Source organism: Salvelinus fontinalis, chromosome 21 (assembly GCF_029448725.1).
Source record: "Salvelinus fontinalis isolate EN_2023a chromosome 21, ASM2944872v1, whole genome shotgun sequence".
Taxonomy (NCBI): domain Eukaryota; kingdom Metazoa; phylum Chordata; class Actinopteri; order Salmoniformes; family Salmonidae; genus Salvelinus; species Salvelinus fontinalis.
Genome location: NC_074685.1, coordinates 50,562,841 through 50,587,260, shown reverse-complemented (window position 1 = coordinate 50,587,260; position 24,420 = coordinate 50,562,841). Strand labels below are relative to the sequence as shown.

The 24,420-nt window shown below is 43.7% G+C and overlaps 1 protein-coding gene across 4 annotated transcripts in view; it reads left to right on the top strand.

Moving 5' to 3' along the window:
• Nucleotides 1-24,420, top strand: part of LOC129819085 (calmodulin-regulated spectrin-associated protein 1-B-like) — a 124,986-nt gene that overhangs the window by 2,361 nt on the left and 98,205 nt on the right. For all 4 annotated transcript variants that reach the window (XR_008754010.1, XM_055875633.1, XM_055875632.1 and 1 more), the window contains exon 3: nucleotides 9,721-9,983. Coding sequence is in view for 3 of the 4 variants with exons in the window: in XM_055875633.1 (XP_055731608.1) it covers nucleotides 9,721-9,983 (263 nt within the window). In the remaining variant the exon portion in view is untranslated. The remainder of the gene's footprint in view (nucleotides 1-9,720; nucleotides 9,984-24,420) is intronic.

The following is a 24,420-nucleotide window of genomic DNA, read 5'->3' as shown; positions in this document are numbered from 1 at the left end:
GTCACTACAGTCCCTCGTTCGAATCCAGGCTGTCACACATCCGGCCGTGATTGGGAGGTCCATCCAGCATCGTCCGGGGTAGGCCGTCATTGTAAATAAGAATTTGTTCTTAACTGACTTGGCTAATTAAATAAAGGTTACACACCAAACTGACCAATTTTGTTGGCATTTATGTATTTTATTTTTTATTTATTTCACCTTTATTTAACCAGGTAGGCTAGTTGAGAACAAGTGCTCATTTACAACTGCGACCTGGCCAAGATAAAGCAAAGCAGTGCGACACAAACACAGTTATACATGGAATAAACAAACATACAGTCAATTACACAATAGAAAAAAGTATACAGTGTGTGCAAATGAGGTAAGATAAGGGAGGTAAGGCAAAAATAGGTCATAGTAGCAAAATAATTACAATTAAACACTGGTGATAGATGTGCAGAAGATGAATGTGCAAGTAGAGATACTGGGATGCAAAGGAGCAAAATAAATGAATAACAGTATGGGGATGAGGTAGTTGGATTGGCTATTTACAGATGGGCTATTTACAGGTGCAGTGATCTGTGAGCTGCTCTGACAGCTGGTGCTTAAAGTTAGTGAGGGAGATATGAGTCTCCAGCTTCAGTGATTTTTGCAATTCGTTCCAGTCATTGGCAGCAGAGAACTGGAAGGAAAGGCGGCCAAAGGAGGTATTGGCTTTGGGGGTGACCAGTGAAATATACCTGCTGGAGCGTGTGCTACGGGTGGATGCTGCTATGGTGACCAGTGAGCTGAGATAAGGCGGGGCTTTACCTAGAAAATACTTATAGATGACCTGGAGCCAGTGGGTTTGGCGACGAATATGAAGTGAGGGCCAGCCAACGAGAGCATACAGGTCGCAGTTGTGGGTAGTATATGGGGCTTTGGTGACAAAACGAATGGCACTGTGATAGACTGCATGCAATTTGCTGAGTAGAGTGTTGGAGGCTATTTTGTAAATTACATCGCCGAAGTCAAGGATTGGTAGGATAGTCAGTTTTACGAGGGTATGTTTGGCAGCATGAGTGAAGGATGCTTTGTTGCGAAATAGGAAGCCGATTCTAGATTTTGGATTGGAGATACTTAATGTGAGTCTGGAAGGAGAGTTTACAGTCTAACCAGACACCTAGGTATTTGTAGTTGTCCATATATTCTAAGTCAGAACCGTCCAGAGTAGTGATGCTGGATGGGTGGGCAGGTGCTGGTAGCGATCGGTTGAAGAGCATGCATTTAGTTTTACTTGCATTTAAGAGCAGTTGGAGGCCACGGAAGGAGAGGTGAATGGCGTTGAAGCTCGTCTGGAGGTTAGTTAACCTGTCTGGCACCAGTGGGATGGTAGCATCCCACCTGACCAACATCCAGTGAAAGTGCAGGGCTCCAAATTCAAACAACAGAAATCTCATAATTAAAATTCCTCAAACATACAAGTATTACACACCATTTTAAACATAAACTTATTGTTAATCCAGCCACAGTGTCTGATTTCAAAAAGGCTTTACGGCAAAAGCACACCAGGCGATTATGTTAAGTCAGCGCCTAGCCACAGAAAACCATACAGCCATTTTCCAAAGAAGGAGAGATGTCACAAAAGTCAGAAATAGCGTTAAAATTAATCACTTACCTGTGATGATCATCTGATGGCACTCCCAGGTCTCCATGTTAGACAATAAATGTTTGTTTTGTTCGATAAAGTTCATCTTTATGTCCAAATACCTCCTTTTTGTTTGCGCGTTTAGTCCAGTAATCCAAATACACAGGGCGCGTGCACTATGTCCAGACGAAAGGTCCAAAAAGTTCCATTACAGTTTGTAGAAACATTTCAAACGATGTATAGAATCAATCTTTAGGATGTTTTTATCATAAATCTTCAATAATATTCCAATCGGACAATTCCTTTGTCTTTAGAAATGAAAGGGAACGGAGCTCGTGCTCACAGCTGCGCGCGTGACTAAACTAAAGGCTTTCTGCCAGACCACTGGTTCAAACTAGGGGTCGACCGATTAATCGGAATGGCCGATTTCAAGTTTTCATAACAATCGGAAATTGGTTATTTTGGACGCCGATTTTGCATATATTTTTTTATTTTTTATTATTATTATTATAATAATATTTTTTTACACCTTTATTTACCTAGGCAAGTCAGTTAAGAACACATTATTATTTTCAATGACAGACTAGGAACGGTGGGTTAACTGCCTTGTTCAGGGGCAGAACAACAGATTTTTATCTTGTCAGCTCAGAGATTCAATCTTGCAACCTTACGGTTAACTAGTCCAACGCTCTAACCCCCTGCCTCACGAGGAGCCTGCCTGTTACGCAAATGCAGTAAGAAGCCAAGGTAAGTTGCTAGCTAGCATTAAATGTATCTTATAAAAAACAATCAATCAATCAATCATAATTACTAGTTATAACTACACATGGTTGATGATATTACTAGTTTATCTAGCGTGTCCTGCATTACATATAATCAATGCAGTACCGCATTCGCAAAAAAGGACTGTCATTGCTCCAACGTGTACCTAACCATAAACATCAATGCCTTTCTGGCAATATTAACCAGGTGAAATTGTGTCACTTCTCTTGCGTTCATTGCACGCAGAGTCAGGGTATATGCAACAGTTTGGGCCGCCTGGCTCATTGCGAACTAATTTGCCAGAATTTTACGTAATATGACATAACATTGAAGGTTGTGCAATGTAACAGGAATATTTAGACTTATGGCACAGCGACGAGTTGCTGGCAAAACGCACGAAAGTGCTGTTTGAATGAATGCTTACAAGCCTGCTGGTGCCTACCATCGCTCAGTCAGACTGCTCTATCAAATCATAGACTTAATTATAACATAACACACAGAAATACGAGCCTTAGGTCATTAATATGGTTGAATCCGGAAACTATCATCTCGAAAACAAGACGTTTATTCTTTCAGTGAAATACGGAACCGTTCCGTATTTTATCTAACGGGTGGCATCCATAAGTCTAAATATTCCTGTTACATTGCACAACCTTCAATGTTATGTCATAATTACGTAAAATTCTGGCAAATTAGGCGGCCCAAACTGTTGCATATACCCTGACTCTGCGTGCACTGAACGCAAGAGAAGTGAAACAATTTCACCTGGTAAATTTTGCCTGCTAACCTGGATTTCTTTTAGCAAAATATGCAGGTTTAAAAATATATACATCTGTGTATTGATTTTAAGAAAGGCATTGATGTTTATGGTTAGGTACACAATGGCGCAAGACAGTCGCGAATACGAACTGCATCGATTATATGCAACGCTAGATAAACTAGTAATATCATCAACCATGTGTAGTTAACTAGTGATTATGATTGATTGATTGTTTTTTATAAGATAAGTTTAATGCTACCTTGGCTTCTTACTGCATTCGCGTAACAGGCAGGCTACTCGTGAAGTGCAATGTAATCAGGTATTTAGAGCATTGGACTAGTTCACTGTAAGGTTGCAAGATTGAATCCCCGAGCTGACAAGGTAAAAATCTGTCATTCTGCCCCTGAACAAGGCAGTTAACCCACCGTTCCTAGTCTGTCATTGAAATTAAGAATGTGTTCTTAACTGACTTGCCTAGTTGTCACGATCGTGTTGACATGAACGAGAGGACCAAGGCGCAACATGATTTGAATACATCTTCTTTTTTAATAGCAACGACGAAGATGAACACTACACACTTATACAACACTAACGAAAACAACAAACGATCGTGAAAACTTCAAACGTAAGTGCACACACAAACTACTTACGTTGAACTATACATATACACAAACAATGACCCACAAACAGCTAAAGCCTATGGCAGCCTTAAATATGGCTCCCAATTAGAGACAACCGAAATCAGCTGTCTCTAATTGAGAACCCATTCCGGCCACCATAGACTTTCCTAGAACTACACCCAACATAGACACAGCTAGACACATACACTCAACACCAAACCATAAACTACACCAAACACCCCCTCTACCATATAATACCCCAAAATACACACATACCCCATGTCACACCCTGACCTAACTAAAATAATAAATAAAACAAATAATACTAAGGCCAGGGCGTGACATAACCCCCCCCTTAAGGCGCGAACTCCGGACGCACCAACACATAGTCTAGGGGAGGGTCTGGGTGGGCTTCCTTCCACGGCGGCGGCTCCGGCACTGGTCGTGGTCCCCACCCCACCATAGTCATAAGGGGCAGCACCGGGATAAAGGGCAGCACCGGGATAAGGGCCAGCACCGGGATAAAGGGCAGCACCGGGATAAGGGGCAGCACCAGGATAAGGGGCAGCACCAGGATAAGGGGCAGCACCAGGATAAGGGGCAACACCAGGATAATGGGCAGATCCTGGCTGGACGGCTCATGGCTGGCTGACAGATCTGGCTGCTCATGGCTGGCTGACGGATCTGGCTGCTCATGGCTTGCTGACGGATCTGGCTGCTCATGGCTGGCTGACGGATCTGGCTGCTCATGGCTGGCTGACGGACCTGGCTGCTCATGGCTGGCTGACGGATCTGGCTGCGCATGGCTGGCTGACGGATCTGGCTGCTCATGGCTAGCTGACGGATCTGGCTGCTCATGGCTGGCTGACGGATCTGGCTGCTCATGGCTGGCTGACGGATCTGGCTGCTCATGGCTGGCTGACGGATCTGGCTGCTCATGGCTAGCTGACGGATCTGGCTGCTCATGGCTAGCTGACGGATCTGGCTGCTCATGGCTAGCTGACGGATCTGGCTGCTCAAGGCTAGCTGACGGATCTGGCTGCTCATGGCTAGCTGACGGATCTGGCTGCTCATGGCTGGCTGACTGATCTGGCAGATCCTGTCTGGTTGGCGGCTCTGGCAGATCCTGTCTGGTTGGCGGCTCTGGCAGATCCTGTCTGGTTGGCGGCTCTGGCAGATCCTGTCTGACGTACGGCTCTAGCGGCTCCTGTCTGGCTGGCGGCTCTAGCGGCTCCTGTCTGGCGGACGGCTCAGTAGGCTCATGGCAGACGGGCGGCTTTGCAGGCTCATGGCAGACGGGCGGCTTTGCAGGCTCATTGCAGACGGATGGCTCAGATGGCGCTGGGGAGACGGATGGCTCAGATGGCGCTGGGGAGACGGGCAGTTCAGGCATCGCTGTGCAGACGGCAGACTCCTGCCGGCTGAGGCGCACTGTAGGCCTGGTGCGTGGTGCCGGGACTGGTGGCACCGGGCTAAAGGCACGCACTTTCAGGCTAGTGCGGGGAGAAGGAACAGGGCATACTGGACCCTGGGGACGCACATTAGGCCTAGTGCGTGGGGCCGGAACTGGTGGTACCGGACTGGGGACACGCATCTCAGGGCTAATGCGGGGAGCAGCAACAGGATGCACAGGACTCTGGAGACGCACAAGAGGCTTAGTGCGTGGTGCCGGAATTGGTGATACCGGGCTGGAGACACGCACCATAGGACGAGTGCGTGGAGGAGGAACAGGGCTCTGGAGACACACTGGAAGCCTGTTACGTGGTGTAGGCACTGGTGGCACTGAACTGGGACGGGGAGGTGGCGCCGGAAATACCGGACCGTGCAGGCGTATTGGCTCCCTTGAGCATTGAGCCTGACCAACCTTACCTGGTTGAATGCTCCCCGTTGCCCGACCAGTGCGGGGAGGTGGAATAACCCGCACCGGGCTATGTAGGCGAACCGGGGACACCATGCGTAAGGCTGGTGCCATGTAAACCGGCCCGAGGAGACGCACTGGTGGCCAGATATGTAGGGCCGGCTTCATGACATCCGGCTCAATACTCAATCTAGCCCTGCCAGTGCGGGGAGGTGGAATAACCCGCACCGGGCTATGCACACGTACAGGAGACACCGTGCGCTCTACTGCGTAACACGGTGTTTGCCCGTACTCTCGCTCTCCACGGTAATTACAGGGAGTAGGCGCAGGTTTCCTACCTGACTTCGCCACTCTCCCTTTAAGCCCCTTCCCAAGAAATTTTTGGGGTTTTCCCACAGGCTTCCTACCGCTTCGTCGTGCTGCCTCCATTCGCCGGTATCCCTCCTCGCACTGCGCCAGAGAATCCCAGGCGGGCTCCGGCACTCTCCCTGGGTTGATCGCCCACCTGTCGATCTCCTCCCACGTAGTGTAGCCCAGATCCTTTGTAGGTTCCTTTTCCTGCCTCCTAGCTAGCTCCTCATATCGCCGCCTCTCTGCTTTCGCTGCCTCCAGCTCAGCTTTGGGGCGGTTATATCCTCCTGGTACCTCCCGGTCTAAAATTTCCTCCCATGTCCATGAATCCTTGCATTGCTCCTGTTGCCGCTGGTCATGTTGCTTGGTCGTATATGGGTGGGTCATTCTGTCACGATCGTGTTGACATGAACGAGAGGACCAAGGCGCAACATGATTTGAATACATCTTCTTTTTTAATAGCAACGACGAAGATGAACACTACACACTTATACAACACTAACGAAAACAACAAACGATCGTGAAAACTTCAAACGTAAGTGCACACACAAACTACTTACGTTGAACTATACATATACACAAACAATGACCCACAAACAGCTAAAGCCTATGGCAGCCTTAAATATGGCTCCCAATTAGAGACAACCGAAATCAGCTGTCTCTAATTGAGAACCCATTCCGGCCACCATAGACTTTCCTAGAACTACACCCAACATAGACACAGCTAGACACATACACTCAACACCAAACCATAAACTACACCAAACACCCCCTCTACCATATAATACCCCAAAATACACACATACCCCATGTCACACCCTGACCTAACTAAAATAATAAATAAAACAAATAATACTAAGGCCAGGGCGTGACACTAGTTAAATAAAGGATTAAAAAAGGTGTTCGAAAAAAGGCCAAATCGGTGTCCAAAATTACCAATTTCCAATTGTTATGAAAACTTGAAATCGGACCTAATTAATCGGCCATTTTGATTAATCGGTCAACCTCTAATCTCAAGGCCATCAGACTGTTAACCTGTCTAGGATCAGCGTGGCGCTAGCGGCACACCCCCCCCCCCCCACTGAAAAACCAGTGCCGCGAAATTCAAAAAATATATTTTTTTAAAATATTTAACTTTCACACATTAAAGTCCAATACAGCTAATGAAAGACACAGATCTTATGAATCCAGTCAACATTTCCGATTTTTAAAATGTTTTACAGGGAAGACACAATATGTAAAGATGTACATCTATTACCTAAAAACACATTAGCATAATCCACCATCTTTTATTTGTCCACCAACACCAGTAGCCATCACCAATTCGGCTAAACTAAGATATTTATAGCCCCTAACCAACAAAAAAACTCATTAGATGACAGTCTGATAACATATTTATGGTATGGGATAGGTTTTGTTAGAAAAAAGTGCATATTTCAGGTATATGGCATAGTTTACAATTGCACCCACCATCACAAATGGACTAGAATAATTACAATGAGCAACGTGTTTACCTAACTACTAATCATCAAACATTTCGTAAAAATACACAGCATACACGAATCGAAAGACACAGATCCTGTGAATACAGACAATATTTCAGATTTTCTAAGTGTCTTACAGCGAAAACACAATAAATCGTTATATTAGCTTAGCACATAGCAATTAGCAGCCCAGCATTGATTCTAGCCAAAGTGAGCGATAAAAGTCAACATCGCCAAAAGATATTAATTTTTTCACTAACCTTCTCAGAATTCTTCCGATGACACTCCTGTAACATCACATTACAACATGCATATACAGTTTGATCGAAAATGTTTATATTTAGCCACCAAAATCATGGTTAGACAATGTGAAATGTAGACAAGCTGGTAAAGAAAACGTCCTTGCGCCACTTAGACAGTGATCTACTCTTATACATAAATACTCATAAACGTGACTAAAAAATATAGGGTGGACAGGGATTGATAGACAATTTAATTCTTAATACAATTGCGTTATTACATTTTTTAATTTATCCTTACTTTTCAATACAGTTTGCGCCAAGCGAAGCTACGTCAAAAAACATGGCGTCCTAAGCCACTAAAATGTTTCGACAGAAACACGATTTATCATAATAAAAATGTCCTACCTTGAGCTGTTCTTCCATCAGTATCTTGGGCAAAGGATCCTTTCTTGGGAGAAATCGTCTTTTGGTGGAAAGCTGTCCTCTTGCCATGTGGAAATGTCAACTGAGTTCGGGATGAACTGAAAAGCATGCCCAACTTTTCACATCGTTGCAAAAATAAATGTCCCAAAATCGCACTAAACGGATATAAATTGCTATAAAACGCTTTAAATTAACTACCTTATGATGTTTTTAACTCCTATAACGAGTGAAAAGATGACCGGAGAAATATAACAGGCTAAACTAACGCTTGGAACAGGAGAGGGTCGGTGTCTTCCACGCGCGTTACGCAGCAAGAAAAGACTTGCTAGCTAAAGGTTTTTTTCATTTGTAGGGCCTGTGAACGAGCAATCGAGCCCGTTGGAATCGTCATCACGTAAAGGCATCCAGGGGAAGACGTAAGAAGTGTCCGTATAGTCATAGCAACGACAGTGCCCTTTTAAATGACTTCAGAAAAGTGGCCAACATTTCTCAAATCTGACTCCATGTCAGGGAAATTGCTGTAGAATGGGCTCTGTTCCACTTAGAGACAAAATTTCAACTCCTATAGAAACTATAGACTGTTTTCTATCCAATAATAATAATAATATGCATATTGTACGATCAAGGATTTTGTGGGAAGCCGTTTAAAAAATTAGCCACATTAGCATAAATAGTCTAAACAGCGCCCCCATCCCCAACAGGTTAAACAGCCATCACTAATATTGAGTGGCTCCTGCCAACTACTGACTCGAATCTCTAGCCACTAACAAATAAAAATTGGATGTGGTAAATGTATCACTAGTCACTTTAAACAATGCCACTTTATATAATGTTTACATACCCTACATTACTCATCTCATATGTATATACTGTACTCTATACCATCTACTGCATTTTGCAGATGCCGTTCGGCCATCGCTCATCCATATATTTATATGTACATATTGTTATTCATTCCTTTGTTGTTGTGAAATTGTTAGATTACTTGTTAGATATTACTGCATGGTCGGAACTAGAAGCACAAGCATTTCGCTACACTCACGCATGGTTAGCAGATGTTAATGTATGTGACCAATAAAATTTGATTTGATATGGAGAAAAAGAAGTCCAATAAGCTCTGGGTTGAATCGTGCTGAGCAGATTGGCAGGAGTTGCCCGGGATAAAGGTTAGCTGATGACCGCTAGCAGCGGCTAGCTGACTACTAGCTAGCAGCTAGTTAGCTGGCTAGCTTCTGTTGGGGGTTCCGGTTCTAAAGTAAAGAAAATACCAGATCCATACGACATTGGGTGAGGCAGGTTGCAGGAGAGTTTGTTAAAGTTGGGGTTAAGAAAAATATAAAAAATATGTGAGAAGAAAAAATATTAAAAAAGATATATATAAAGATATACAGTGGGGAGAACAAGTATTTGATACACTGCCGATTTTGCAGGTTTTCCTACTTACAAAGCATGTATAGGTCTGTAATTTTTTATCATAGGTACACTTCAACTGTGAGAGACGGAATCTAAAAGAAAAATCTAGAAAATCACATTGTATGATTTTTAAGTAATACATTTTAATTTAACTCTCCACCTCCCTCTGCATCGCTCTCTCTGCATCCCTACCTCCTCCAGACCACATCCCAGAAGACCTATGTGACCCCTTCTACACAGACCAGTATGAGCAGGAGCACATCAAGCCGCCCGTCATCAGACTGCTGCTGTCCGGGGAGCTGTACTGCCGTGTCTGCGGCCTCATCCTGAAGGGCGAGCAGGCCTCAGCGCTGCAGTCCCACATGTCTGTCATCCAGGCCCTCTCCCGGAAAGGCATCTACGTCCTGGAGAGCGACAACAACCCAGTCTCCGACGGTGACCTGGACTGTAGCCCCATCAAGATGGTGAGTAGAACGTACTGGGCTGGATAGAGAGTTGTAGTTGGCGATTATGGGTTTGAAGTTAAGGACTGGGAAAGCTTGGTGTGGGAGGGTATGTCTGCGTCCATATTTGGGTCTGGCTTTTGGAGTTGTTTCATTTATCTCCCCCACAGTTTTATTGATTCAAATGAAGTAACCCTAATAAAATGTTGGTTTGTATACCAAATAGGGAATATCAAGAACGCAGCAGCTATGCCTGGTGGTTTTTACAACATTAAATGTGGTGCTACAGTGACAGTATTGTAAATCCTGTCAGCAGTAGGGGAACAATTGGGACAGGAAGGCCATCTATCTGCCTTGACCCTGCTTCTGGCCAAATTAGCAGCACAGCCACCAGCACTGTGTGTGTTAGTAAGAATTGTAACACATCGTGTACGTGTGTTTTTGTTCTACTATACTTTAGGGGTGAAACCCGGTTTTGGTACGTATTGCGGTTTTTGAGTCATGGTTCGGTTTCGGTACAACGGGAAAATGAAATGCCAAAAGTTACCTCTTAACTTCTCTGCGCTACGGATCCCTTTAGCGGGATCATTTTCCTAAACAACCGCTGAATTGTAGGGCGCAAAATATTACTAAAAATATTTATAATCATGCAATCACAAGTGAAATATACCAAAACACAGCATAGCTTGTTGTTAATCCACCTATTGTGTCATATTCTGAAAATATGCTTTGCAGCGAAAGCAATCCAAGCTTTTGTGAGTGTATCAATCAATGCTACAACAGCAAGCCCCAAATTAGCATGGTCATGAAAGTCAGAAAAGCAATAAAATTAATCGCTTACCTTTGATAATCTTCGGATATTTGCACTCACGAGACTCCCAGTTACACAACAAATTTTCTTTTTGTTCGATAAATATTACTTTTATAACAAAAAAACACCATTTGGGTTGCGCGTTATGTTCAGAAAACCAAAGCCTCATTCCGTTCGACGAAAATTTCAAAAAGTATCCGTAATGCTCGTAGAAACAAGTCAAATGTTTTTTATAATCAATCCTCAGGTTGTTTTTAAGAGGTTAACTTCTTTGGGCTCAACTCCCGTTAACGGGATCAATTTGACAACATCCGGTGAAATGGCAGAGCGCCATATAAAATAAAAAATATTAGAAATATTTAACTTTCTTACATTCAGAAGTGCAACACACCAAATTAAAGCTTAACTTCTCATTAATCTAGCCACCATGTCAGGTTTAAAAAATGCTTTACGGGGAAAGCAAACCATGCGATTATCTTAGGACAGCGCCCAGCATACCAACACATGAAAATCAGATTTCAACACGCCAGGCTCAACACAAAAGTCAGAAATAACGATTAATTCATGCCTTACCTTTGAAGAACTTCTGTTGGCACTCCAATATGTCCCATAAACATCAGAAATGGTCCTTTTGTTCGATTAATTTCGTCGTTATATCTCCAAAATGTCAATTTATTTGGCGCGTTTGATTCAGATAAACACCGGTTCCAACTTGCCCAGCATGACTACAAAATATCTAATAAGTTACCTGTAAACGCTGTCCAAACATTTGAAACAACTTTCCTAACACAACTTTAGGTATTTTTTAACGGAAATAATCAATACAATTTAAGACGGGATAAACGGTGTGCAATACCGGATAAAAACAACGTGAAGCGCATGACCTGGAGCGCCTATCAAAACATTAGAGTGCACTAGGCTGGACCCTCGTTCTGAACTGCCGTACTTAATTTCTCTAAAGAAAAACATCAACCAATTTCTAAAGACTGTTGACATCCAGTGGAAGCGATAGGAACTGCAAGCAAGTGCCGTATAAATCTAGATACACATAGAAAACCCATTGAAAACACTGTCACCTCAACAACAAAAAAATCCTGGATGGTTTGTCCTCTGGGTTTCGCCTGCCAAATAAGTTCTGTTATACTCACAGACATAATTTTAACAGTATTAGAAACTCTAGAGTGTTTTCTATCCAAATCTATTATATGCATATCCTAGCTTCTGGGCCTGAGTAGCAGGCAGTTTACTCTGGGCACGTTTTTCATCTGTACGTCAAATACTGCCCGCTAGCCTTAAGAAGTTTTAATAACCATTTTGCTTCAGCTGGCCACCTGTTTAGAAGGATCATCTCTGAAAATTGAAAAATCCTTTAGTCCTTTAGTCACCTCAGAACAGATTGTAGAGAATGATGCATTAACAGACTGACATACTTTATTTTAATTTCAACCCTTTGATGTCTATGATGTACTAAGTACTTTGCTAAGGATTGATGTTAAAAAACCACAACATAGGGACTGATTCGGTTGTTCCCTTCATACTGCAGCTCTCTGCCCCACTTATTGCAGAACCAATTGTTTCTGGTGTTATCCGTACGATCTGGAAAGCAGCCAATGTCCTCCCCTTACATAAAGGAGGAGATCCTTATGCCTTAGATAACTACCGTCCAATTTCCAAATGATTTTGCCTTTCTTAAGTTTTAGAACTTTCAGCTAAATACTTTAACTTCTCACTCTATTTTTAATGTGCACCAATCCGGTTTTAGACCTGGACATAGCACAGCTTCAGATGCTCCGCTAATTTTAGATTTGTTAAATTGCTTGGATCATAAAAATTATTGTGCTACCTTATTTATAGACCTTTCCAAGGCCTTTAATACCATTTACTGTACCATCACGTTCTTATTCAACGGTTAACTGAAATAGGCCTGGATTAGGCTTCTTGCAAGTGGTTTGACAATTGTCAGACAGGACTCAATGTGTGATCTCTGGTGTTTCCTGGATATTACAAAAGGTGTACCGCAGGGGTCGGTACTTGGACCAGTTCTCTTTAATATTTATATAAATAATATTGGTCTATTTGTTAAAACTTGTAATATTCATCTGTAAGCAGATGACACTTGTGTATGCCGTTGCCCTAACGGTTGATCAGGCTATGTTAGAGCTGCAATCTGACATTGTTAACTTACAGAAAGCCCTGGTTGGTTTAAAATTTTTACTTAATGCGGGCAAGACTAAATGTAGGTTTAAAACCTTTACTACATAAGCTTCCAACTTGCCTAATTTCATTGCTAACGTATAAAATAATGCACTACCAAACCCGTTCACAGGATTGGTTAACTATTGAGGTCCCTCTGGTCTCGACCAATTTAGGTGAATCCTCCTTTAATTTTAGTGCCCCGCATTGTTGGAATAACCTACAAAATTCCTTGCGTCTTGATTCCCTGGTGCCGCTAGGGCAGTTTAGGACTCTGGCGTTGAATGAATTAATTGCAGTTTCGATTGATGGTAGTGTTTTATTTGTTGAAATTGTGGTGTTGAGGTTGTCTTGTGGTTATTTGTATTTTTGTTTTAATTGTAATGTAAATGTTCTTCCTGTTGTGAGAATTGTTGTACTCAGGGTACCATTTGGAATGAGACCTTGGTCTCAATTGGGCAACACTGAAAACATACAAGTTTATACATTTTCTCCACTGCGGATTGGGGGGTGCTCTCTCGGTTGTTTCCTGAAGTCCACGATCAGCTCCTTCGTTTTGTTGACATAGAGGAAGGAGGTATCTTTTTTTAGTACTTTTTTTTCTGCCAGACATCTCTCTCAAGATTCTATTTGATCTGTGGCAACCCTGTGACCGCAACATTTATTGCCACTCGTGGCAAACAGTTGACCAGAAGCCGTTTCTGGTAGTGATGCACCGATATGACATTTTTGGCCGATACCAATATCCGATATTGTCCTTGCCAAAAAACGAAACCGATAATTAAAATGTTTGCGGCCTTTTAAGCATTCTAGTGCAGTTAAATAGGTAACACACACACATGGATGCAGCGGTCTAAGGCACTGCATCTCAGTGCAAGAGGTATAACAACAGTCCCTGGTTCGAATTTAGACTGTATCACATCCGGCCGTGTTTGGGAGTCCCATAGGGCAGCGCACAATTGACCCAGCGTCGTCCGGGCCATCATTGTAAATAAGAATTTGTTCTTAACTGACTTGCCTAGTTAAATAAAGGTTACACACACACACCAACCAAAAAGTGATTTTGTTGGCATTCATGTCCCCCTTACCAATAAAACATAATCAAAACCTATTTCTTTCACTTACTTGCTGTGCTGTTTCGATGTTCATTTGTTCATTCTCAACCAGGATTTCTGTGGAACGCCGTTTGGGTCTTTGCGTGTCAAATAAGCTTGTTGACCAATCAGGATCTGAATATGACTGCACGTCACATAATAATTTAACACGTTCACGTTCATTAATTGTTTACGTAGTTATTATACATTGATTACACTCACTCGTATTTCATGTGTCACACCGATTTATTGATACGTATACTATGATGCTGGTAAAGTTGTCTCGCGCACCTACAGTGTTGGTCATAAAACAAAGCTAGCTAGCTCATGAATGCAAACAATGTTCTTGCCCAAAAACATAGCAAAACGACAATCTGTTTCAGTAGCTATATACAGTGGGGCAAAAAAGTATTTAGTCAGCCACCAATTGTGCAAGTTCTCCCACTTAAAAAGATGAGAGAGGCCTGTAATTTTCATCATAGGTACACTTCAACTATGACAGACAAAATTAGAAAAAAAATCCAGAAAATCACATTGTGGGATTTTTTAGGAATCTATTTGCAAATGATGGTGGAAAATAAGTATTTGGTCAATAACAAAAGTTCAAATCAAATTTTATTTGTCACATACACATGGTTAGCAGATGTTAATGCGAGTGTAGCGAAATGCTTGTGCTTCTAGTTCCGACAATGCAGTAATAACCAAGAAGTAGTCTAACCTAACAATTCCACAACTACTATCTTATACACACAAGTGTAAAGGGATAAAGCATATGTACATAAAGTTTATCTCAATACTTTGTTATATACCCTTTTTTGGCAATGACAGAGGTCAAACGTTTTCTGTAAGTCTTCACAAGGTTTTCACACACTGTTGCTGGTATTTTGGCCCATTGCAGATCTCCTCTAGAGCAGTGATGTTTTGGGGCTGTTGCTGGGCAACACGGACTTTCAACTCCCTCCAAAGATTTTCTATGGGGTTGAGATCTGGAGACTGGCTATGCCACTCCAGGACCGTGAAATGCTTCTTACGAAGCCACTCCTTCATTTCCCGGGCGGTGTGTTTGGGATCATTGCATGCTGAAAGACCCAGCCACGTTTCATCTTCAATGCCCTTGCTGATGGAAGGAGGTTTTCACTCAAAATCTCACGATACATGGCCCCATTCATTCTTTCCTTTACACGGATCAGTCGTCCTGGTCCCTTTGCAGAAAAAAAGCCCAAAAACATGATGTTTCCACCCCCATGCTTCACAGTAGGTATGGTGTTCTTTGGATGCAACTCAGCATTCTTTGTCCTCTAAACACGACGAGTTGAGTTTTTACCAAAAAGTTCTATTTTGGTTTCATCTGACCATATGACATTCTCCCAATCTTCTTCTGGATCATCCAAATGCTCTCTAGCAAACTTCAGACGGGCTGGCTTAAGCAGGGGGACACGTCTCGCACTGCAGGATTTGAGTCCCTGGCGGCGTAGTGTGTTACTGATGGTAGGCTTTGTTACTTTGGTCCCAGCTCTCTGCAGGTCATTCACTAGGTCCCCCCGTGTGGTTCTGGGATTTTTGCTCACCGTTCTTGTGATCATTTTGACCCCACGGGGTGAGATCTTGCGTGGAGCCCCAGATCGAGGGAGATTATCAGTGGTCTTGTATGTAAGTCGCTCTGGATAAGAGCGTCTGCTAAATGACTTAAATGTAAATTGTATGTCTTCCATTTCCTAATAATTGCTCCCACAGTTGATTTCTTCAAACCAAGCTGCTTACCTATTGCAGATTCAGTCTTCCCAGCCTGGTGCAGGTCTACAATTTTGTTTCTGGTGTCCTTTGACAGCTCTTTGGTCTTGGCCATAGTGGAGTTTGGAGTGTGACTGTTTGAGGTTGTGGACAGGTGTCTTTTATACTGATAACAAGTTCAAACAGGTGCCATTAATACAGGTAACGAGTGGAGGACAGAGGAGCCTCTTAAAGAAGTTGTTACAGGTCTGTGAGAGCCAGAAATCTTGCTTGTTTGTAGGTGACCAAATACTTATTTTCCACCATAATTTGCAAATAAATTCATAAAAAATCCTACAATGAGATTTTCTGGATTTTTTTTTCTCATTTTGTCTGTCATAGTTGAAGTTGAACTTTTTAAGTGGGAGAATTGGTGACTGACTAAATACTTTTTTGCCCCACTGTAGCTAGGTGTCATCTAAATTAACCCTAATTTATAAGACAGTTCTTAGTTGATTAATGGTGGTCGGACCCATCTATGTGAAGCTAGCCACAATAAGGTTTAGCCACAATAGTGGACTTTGCGGTTAGTCTTCAGAATAAAAGTAAGGCATAATTCTACTATTTGTATTAATTTGCATCACTGTGAATTAAATATTTTTATTTTGAAGGCAAACTGCAAATTCCATTATTGTGCCTAATCCTTATTGTGGCCAGCTTCACAACACGTAACCCGGTCCGGTCGAGCATCACTAGCCAGCTTCTTATAACGTTAGCTTTGGGCAACAAGGCTAAGTAGCTGGCTAGCTATTTATTTTCATGAACTAAAGTTCAATTTCCATAGGCGAACAACAAGTGGCAACCTAGCTAATACTTAGTCACAAGGATTCCTAGAAACTGCAGTTTCTACAGGTCATTGTTTTCAGGCTGGTGGTATTGGTGCTAGCTAGGTACCAAGCTAAAGCTATATACCCCAGAACAAATTATGCTTTATTACCAACGAGGTATTGTAAACACATCGTTTGTGTCCGGGGTTTGCTTGTTTGTAGACTTTTTTGTTCAGCTTTGACAGTGCAACTGTATCTTTTTTGTCTCGCAAAGACCCAAACGGCGTTCCATAATATGTATGTCGTGAAGCTAATAGCAGAGACGCTATTACTGTGGAACTCCTATAGGGCAACATCTGAAAAATAGCGCACTTGGTAGTGTGTACCGGTGCTCGATCAGTCGGCGAAAGCCAACATCACCCACGACAGAGAACGGTTGATTGTCAAGGGCAATGAATTCCATTATCTTGGCTATAACCTTTCTAGCCCTGGGGTTCCGCTAGCGGAACACCCACAACATTCCACTGAAAAGGCAGCGCGCGAAATTCAAAAATATTTTTTTTGAAATATTTAACTTTCACACATTAACAAGTCCAATACAGCAAATGAAAGATAAACATCTTGTTAATCTACCCATGGTGTCCAATTTTCAAAAATGATTTACAGTGAAAGCACAACATTTGATTATGTTAGGTCAGAGCCAAGTCAAAAACACACACAGCCATTTTTTCAGCCAACAATAGGAGTTAGAAAAAACAGAAATATAGTTAAAATGAATCACTAACCTTCGATTATCTTCATCAGATGACAGTCATAGGACATCATGTTATACATGTATTGTGTGTTTTGTTTGATAATGTGCATATATATATTAAAACAAATCTCAGTTTACATTGGCGCGTTACGTGCAGTAATGTTTTGATTCCAAAACATCCGGTGATTTTGCAGAAATACTCATAACAATCACTCACTAAAATAGCTCCTATGAGCCCCTCCTTTATAATAGAATCATAAGACTAAAATCTAAAGACGGTGACATCTAGTGGAAGCCCTAGGAAGTGTTTGCTCTTCCATAACTGGAATGGGTATCATTTGGCACTGTTTTGAAAATCGAGTTCTCACTTCCTGTGTGGAAGTCTTCTCAGGGTTTTGTCTGCCAAATGAGTTCTGTTCTACTTACAGACATAATTCAAACAGTTTTAGAAACTTCAGAGTGTTTTCTATACAATAGTAATAATGATATGCATGTATTACCTTCTGGGGCAGAGTAGGAGGAAATTCCGTTTGGGTACGCAATTCGTTCAAAGTGGAAACACTGCCCCCTGTCCATAACTGGTTTTAATGGATTTCGCCTTTGAGTTGTCTCGCTGAAATTTTCTTACTCTTTCAAATAACTGTTCGACTTGTTGACTTCTCGATCCACACAGCAGACATTGTGTGGGCTAGACTATGAATGCTGTGTTGCATCGTGTAGCGCATAATTTTACGTGGCGTCATTACGTCATGTACCTGCGTTATATAGGTATGCACGGTAGCTTTGACATCGGTGTTAAGCTAGACATTCCGATGTTCACCGATGTATCGTGCATCCCTAGTTTCTGGTGAGCACATGAGTTCCAAGACCAGTAACCGTTGATGATGTTGGAAAATGGAAAGCAAGCTATCTAGCTACAGTATCTACAGTATCTACCAAAGTTGTCCGGTGAGTGTCTAAGTTATTAAACTTTAACATGTTATGAGCTGAATGATGTCTAGTTAGCAATGTCATGTTTTATGGGATAGAGTGAAACACATTTTGTTGATACCAGTTTAAATCTGATTGACTGGCTAACGCTTAGCTAGCTAATGTTAGCTATTATATATTTGCACAGTTCATGTCAAGGTAGCTACCGTTAGCTAGCTAACTAATGATTTGCCTAAACACATTTTTTGGTGAATACGTTGCTGTCTTTTGGTACCAATATGCATTTCAATATGCTAGTATCACAGTTCAATAGCATGTTACCTAGCACAACAGCTAAGGCAGCTAGCTAGCAACAATATGAGTTGATTTGACATCAAAGCAAAACCTAACTTTTGAAGATTGTTACCCTTGTCCTACCCGTGGTGTTGGGAGAGGCTGTATTGGGAGGAGGATGCATCAACACCCTGGAAATATGTTTGTGTTGCACTCACTCGTAACTGTTTTTGAGTGATAAATGAGTGTATCGTTTTCAAGATTGATAAGGTAAGTAAATGCATGTATTAATTCTCATAAATGTAGCCCATACATTCATTCTTTGTAACAATTAGATCTTTCATTGCTTTAAACTGGGGCTGCAGGCAGCCTAGCGGTTAGAGCGTTGGGCCAGTAACCCGAAAGGTTCCTGGGTCGGATCCCCGAGCTGACAAGGTAAAAATCTCTCGTTCTGCTCCTGAACAAGGCAGTTAACCCACTGTTCACCGGTAGGCCGTCATTGTAAATAAGAATTTGTTCTTAACTGACTTAAATAAATAAAAACTAGTAGCTAGCTCGTCTTGATCATGTTGTTCCTTCTCTCTTTCTAGAAGCAATCAGTTACAAAAATAAAGGTCTAGGCCTTCAATCAAACTGAGAACAGAGGTCAGACAGGTCAAGGCTAACATTATTTTGACAGACTAAGGTTGCTTTGGCTGACTGAAAACCGTGGAAACAGTAAGTAACAAATGTTGTGAATTATGAATTTGATGGTCATTCAGGTTAAGTAAGTTGTCCTATCATAATTAGGTAGCTAGCTAATGTTAGCTTGTGCATTAGTTAGCTCACAACTGTTAGCTAGCTAGCCATTTCCTGTGCTAATATCTCTAGATGTGGTAACGTTTTGCAAGCTAGCGACCATGCTCGCGAGTATTCTAGTTTACTGAAGTGTTGTCGTGGAATATAACAAAATGTATATTATTTGTTGCCCTAGCTAACTATGTCAGTGTCTGTAACGGTAGCTAGCTAAGTCTGACACTTCTTCTGGACTGTCTCGGACACTGTTTCACTCGTTAGCTAACGTTAGCTGGCTAGCTAAGTTATCATAGCTAGCTTTGACTTATTCTCCATCTGGGTTAATTTAACCAAGCTATTTGGTAGGCTTATCTAATGCTTGCATGGTGATTTTTGAGTTAGCTAGTGTTACTGTACTGGTTTTCAATGATTTCTGACAGGAGCAGCTTTAGTCAGACTTGTGTAGTTGAGAAGGATGGTTGAAAATTCAGTTAGCTACCTAACGTTAGAGTTTACCTTACATTTGATGTAGCCAAGTTCGTCTAGTTAGCTAGCTATGTTTCTAACATTTCTTTATTTCTGTACTTAAATGCAGAGGTCAAGGGCCAGTAACTGTTTGGTTGCTAGTTCGAATTCCAAAGCCAGCAAGGTGGAAAAACATGTTTAATGCATTCATTTGTGCAACTGATTACATTTACATTTACATTTAAGTCATTTAGCAGACGCTCTTATCCAGAGCGACTTACAAATTGGTGCATTCACCTTATGACATCCAGTGGAACAGCCACTTTACAATAGTGCATCTAAATCTTTTAAGGGGGGGGGGGGTCAGAAGGATTGCTTTATCCTATCCTAGGTATTCCTTGAAGAGGTGGGGTTTCAGGTGTCTCCGGAAGGTGGTGATTGACTCCGCTGTCCTGGCGTCGTGAGGGAGTTTGTTCCACCATTGGGGTGCCAGAGCAGCGAACAGTTTTGACTGGGCTGAGCGGGAACTGTACTTCCTCAGTGGTAGGGAGGCGAGCAGGCCAGAGGTGGATGAACGCAGTGCCCTTGTTTGGGTGTAGGGCCTGATCAGAGCCTGAAGGTACTGAGGTGCCGTTCCCCTCACAGCTCCGTAGGCAAGCACCATGGTCTTGTAGCGGATGCGAGCTTCAACTGGAAGCCAGTGGAGAGAGCGGAGGAGCGGGGTGACGTGAGAGAACTTGGGAAGGTTGAACACCAGACGGGCTGCGGCGTTCTGGATGAGTTGTAGGGGTTTAATGGCACAGGCAGGGAGCCCAGCCAACAGCGAGTTGCAGTAATCCAGACGGGAGATGACAAGTGCCTGGATTAGGACCTGCGCCGCTTCCTGTGTGAGGCAGGGTCGTACTCTGCGGATGTTGTAGAGCATGAACCTACAGGAACGGGCCACCGCCTTGATGTTAGTTGAGAACGACAGGGTGTTGTCCAGGATCACGCCAAGGTTCTTAGCGCTCTGGGAGGAGGACACAATGGAGTTGTCAACCGTGATGGCGAGATCATGGAACGGGCAGTCCTTCCCCGGGAGGAAGAGCAGCTCCGTCTTGCCGAGGTTCAGCTTGAGGTGGTGATCCGTCATCCACACTGATATGTCTGCCAGACATGCAGAGATGCGATTCGCCACCTGGTCATCAGAAGGGGGAAAGGAGAAGATTAATTGTGTGTCGTCTGCATAGCAATGATAGGAGAGACCATGTGAGGTTATGACAGAGCCAAGTGACTTGGTGTATAGCGAGAATAGGAGAGGGCCTAGAACAGAGCCCTGGGGGACACCAGTGGTGAGAGCGCGTGGTGAGGAGACAGATTCTCGCCACGCCACCTGGTAGGAGCGACCTGTCAGGTAGGACGCAATCCAAGCGTGGGCCGCGCCGGAGATGCCCAACTCGGAGAGGGTGGAGAGGAGGATCTGATGGTTCACAGTATCGAAGGCAGCCGATAGGTCTAGAAGGATGAGAGCAGAGGAGAGAGAGTTAGCTTTAGCAGTGCGGAGCGCCTCCGTGATACAGAGAAGAGCAGTCTCAGTTGAGTGACTAGTCTTGAAACCTGACTGATTTGGATCAAGAAGGTCATTCTGAGAGAGAAAGCAGGAGAGCTGGCCAAGGACGGCACGTTCAAGAGTTTTGGAGAGAAAAGAAAGAAGGGATACTGGTCTGTAGTTGTTGACATCGGAGGGATCGAGTGTAGGTTTTTTCAGAAGGGGTGCAACTCTCGCTCTCTTGAAGACGGAAGGGACGTAGCCAGCGGTCAAGGATGAGTTGATGAGCGAGGTGAGGTAAGGGAGAAGGTCTCCGGAAATGGTCTGGAGAAGAGAGGAGGGGATAGGGTCAAGCGGGCAGGTTGTTGGGCGGCCGGCCGTCACAAGACGCGAGATTTCATCTGGAGAGAGAGGGGAGAAAGAGGTCAGAGCACAGGGTAGGGCAGTGTGAGCAGAACCAGCGGTGTCGTTTGACTTAGCAAACGAGGATCGGATGTCGTCGACTTTCTTTTCGAAATGGTTGACGAAGTCGTCTGCAGAGAGGGAGGAGGGGGGGGGGGGGAGGATTCAGGAGGGAGGAGAAGGTGGCAAAGAGCTTCCTAGGGTTAGAGGCAGATGCTTGGAATTTAGAGTGGTAGAAAGTGGCTTTAGCAGCAGAGACAGAAGAGGAAAATGTAGAGAGGAGGGAGTGAAAGGATGCCAGGTCCGCAGGGAGGCGAGTTTTCCTCCATTTCCGCTCGGCTGCCCGGAGCCCTGTTCTGTGAGCTCGCAATGAGTCGTCGAGCCACGGAGCGGGAGGGGAGGACCGAGCCGGCCTGGAGGATAGGGGACATAGAGAGTCAAAGGATGCAGAAAGGGAGGAGAGGAGGGTTGAGGAGGCAGAATCAGGAGATAGGTTGGAGAAGGTTTGAGCAGAGGGAAGAGATGATAGGATGGAAGAGGAGAGAGTAGCGGGGGAGAGAGAGCGAAGGTTGGGACGGCGCGATACCATCCGAGTAGGGGCAGTGTGGGAAGTGTTGGATGAGAGCGAGAGGGAAAAGGATACAAGGTAGGGGTCGGAGACTTGGAGGGGAGTTGCAATGAGGTTAGTGGAAGAACAGCATCTAGTAAAGATTAGGTCAAGCGCATTGCCTGCCTTGTGAGTAGGGGGGGAAGGTGAGAGGGTGAGGTCAAAAGAGGAGAGGAGTGGAAAGAAGGAGGCAGAGAGGAATGAGTCAAAGGTAGACGTGGGGAGGTTAAAGTCACCCAGAACTGTGAGAGGTGAGCCGTCCTCAGGAAAGGAGCTTATCAAGGCATCAAGCTCATTGATGAACTCTCCGAGGGAACCTGGAGGGCGATAAATGATAAGGATGTTAAGCTTGAAAGGGCTGGTAACTGTGACAGCATGGAATTCAAAGGAGGCGATAGACAGATGGGTAAGGGGAGAAAGAGAGAATGACCACTTGGGAGAGATGAGGATCCCGGTGCCACCACCCCGCTGACCAGAAGCTCTCGGGGTGTGCGAGAACACGTGGGCAGACGAAGAGAGAGCAGTAGGAGTAGCAGTGTTATCTGTGGTGAGCCATGTTTCCGTCAGTGCCAAGAAGTCGAGGGACTGGAGGGAAGCATAGGCTGAGATGAGTTCTGCCTTGTTGGCCGCAGATCGGCAGTTCCAGAGGCTACCGGAGACCTGGAACTCCACGTGGGTCGTGCGGGCTGGGACCACCAGGTTAGGGTGGCCGCGGCCACGCGGTGTGACGCGTTTGTATGGTCTGTGCAGAGAGGAGAGAACAGGGATAGACAGACACATAGTTGACAGGCTACAGAAGAGGCTACGCTAATGCAAAGGAGATTAGAATTACAAGTGGACTACACGTCTCGAATGTTCAGAAAGTTAAGCTTACGTTGCAAAAAAATTAAATAAAAGATCTTATTGACTAAAATGATATAGTACTGCTGGCTGGTGAAGTAGGCTGGCTAGCAGTGGCTGCGTTGTTGAAAGTGAAGCTGGCTAGGTAACCTCGACAATTTCTCTAAATTTCTCTAAACTACACAATTATCTTGGATACAAGGACAGCAAAGACAACTATGTAGCTAGCTAACACTACGCTAATCAAGTCGTTCCGTTGTAATGTAAGTTTCTACAGTGCTGCTATTCGGTAGAAGTTGGCTAGCTAGCAGTGTTAGCTAGCAGTGTTGGCTAGGTAGGAGGACGGCAGCGCGGCAGGCGAAAATAGCTGGCTAGCTAACCGATAATTACTCAAAACTACACAATTATCTTAGATACAAAGATAGCAAAGACAACTATGTAGCTAGCTAACACTACACTAATCAAGTCGTTCCGTTGTAATGTAATCGTTTCTACAGTGCTGCTATTCGGTGGCTAGCTGGCTAGCTAGCAGGGTTGACTACGTTACGTTACGTTACGTTAGGACGAGAATACCTGGCTAGCGAACCTCAGCGAACCTCAATAACTACACAATTATCTTTGATACAAAGACGGCTATGTAGCTAGCTAAGTAGCTAGCTAAGATCAAACAAATCAAAGATAGCAAAGACAACTGTTTAGCCAGCTAACACTACACTAATCAAGTCGTTCCGTTGTAATGCACTCGTTTCTACAATGCTGCTATTCGGTGGCTAGCTGGCTAGCTAGCAGTGTTGGCTACGTTACGTTACGTTAGGACGAAAATAGCTGGCTAGCGAACCTCAATAACTACACAATTATGTTTGATACAAAGATGGCTATGTAGCTACCTAAGATCAAACAAATCAAACCGTTGTACTGTAATGAAAATGAAAATGAAATACTACCTGTGCAGCGAAGCGGAATGCGGAATGCGACTGATACGTTCCTGCCTCCCTGGAATGCCCTGGAATGCCCTGGAATGGGCATTAGGTACCCCCTTTCCCTTTTACCCTTTGTTTTGCTGCGGAGGAGATGGACCAGGAAACGCTCATGCTTTTGGATGACTTGACTATAGCCTGAAGTTAGAGAAGAACATAAAAGCCTTATACTCAGTGAGTATTCTGCAAACAACAACTTTTTTTATACACTCGGAGAGGTCCTCGGGATCACACATTAATACATTGGACTGTAGACACACCAAGCAACACACC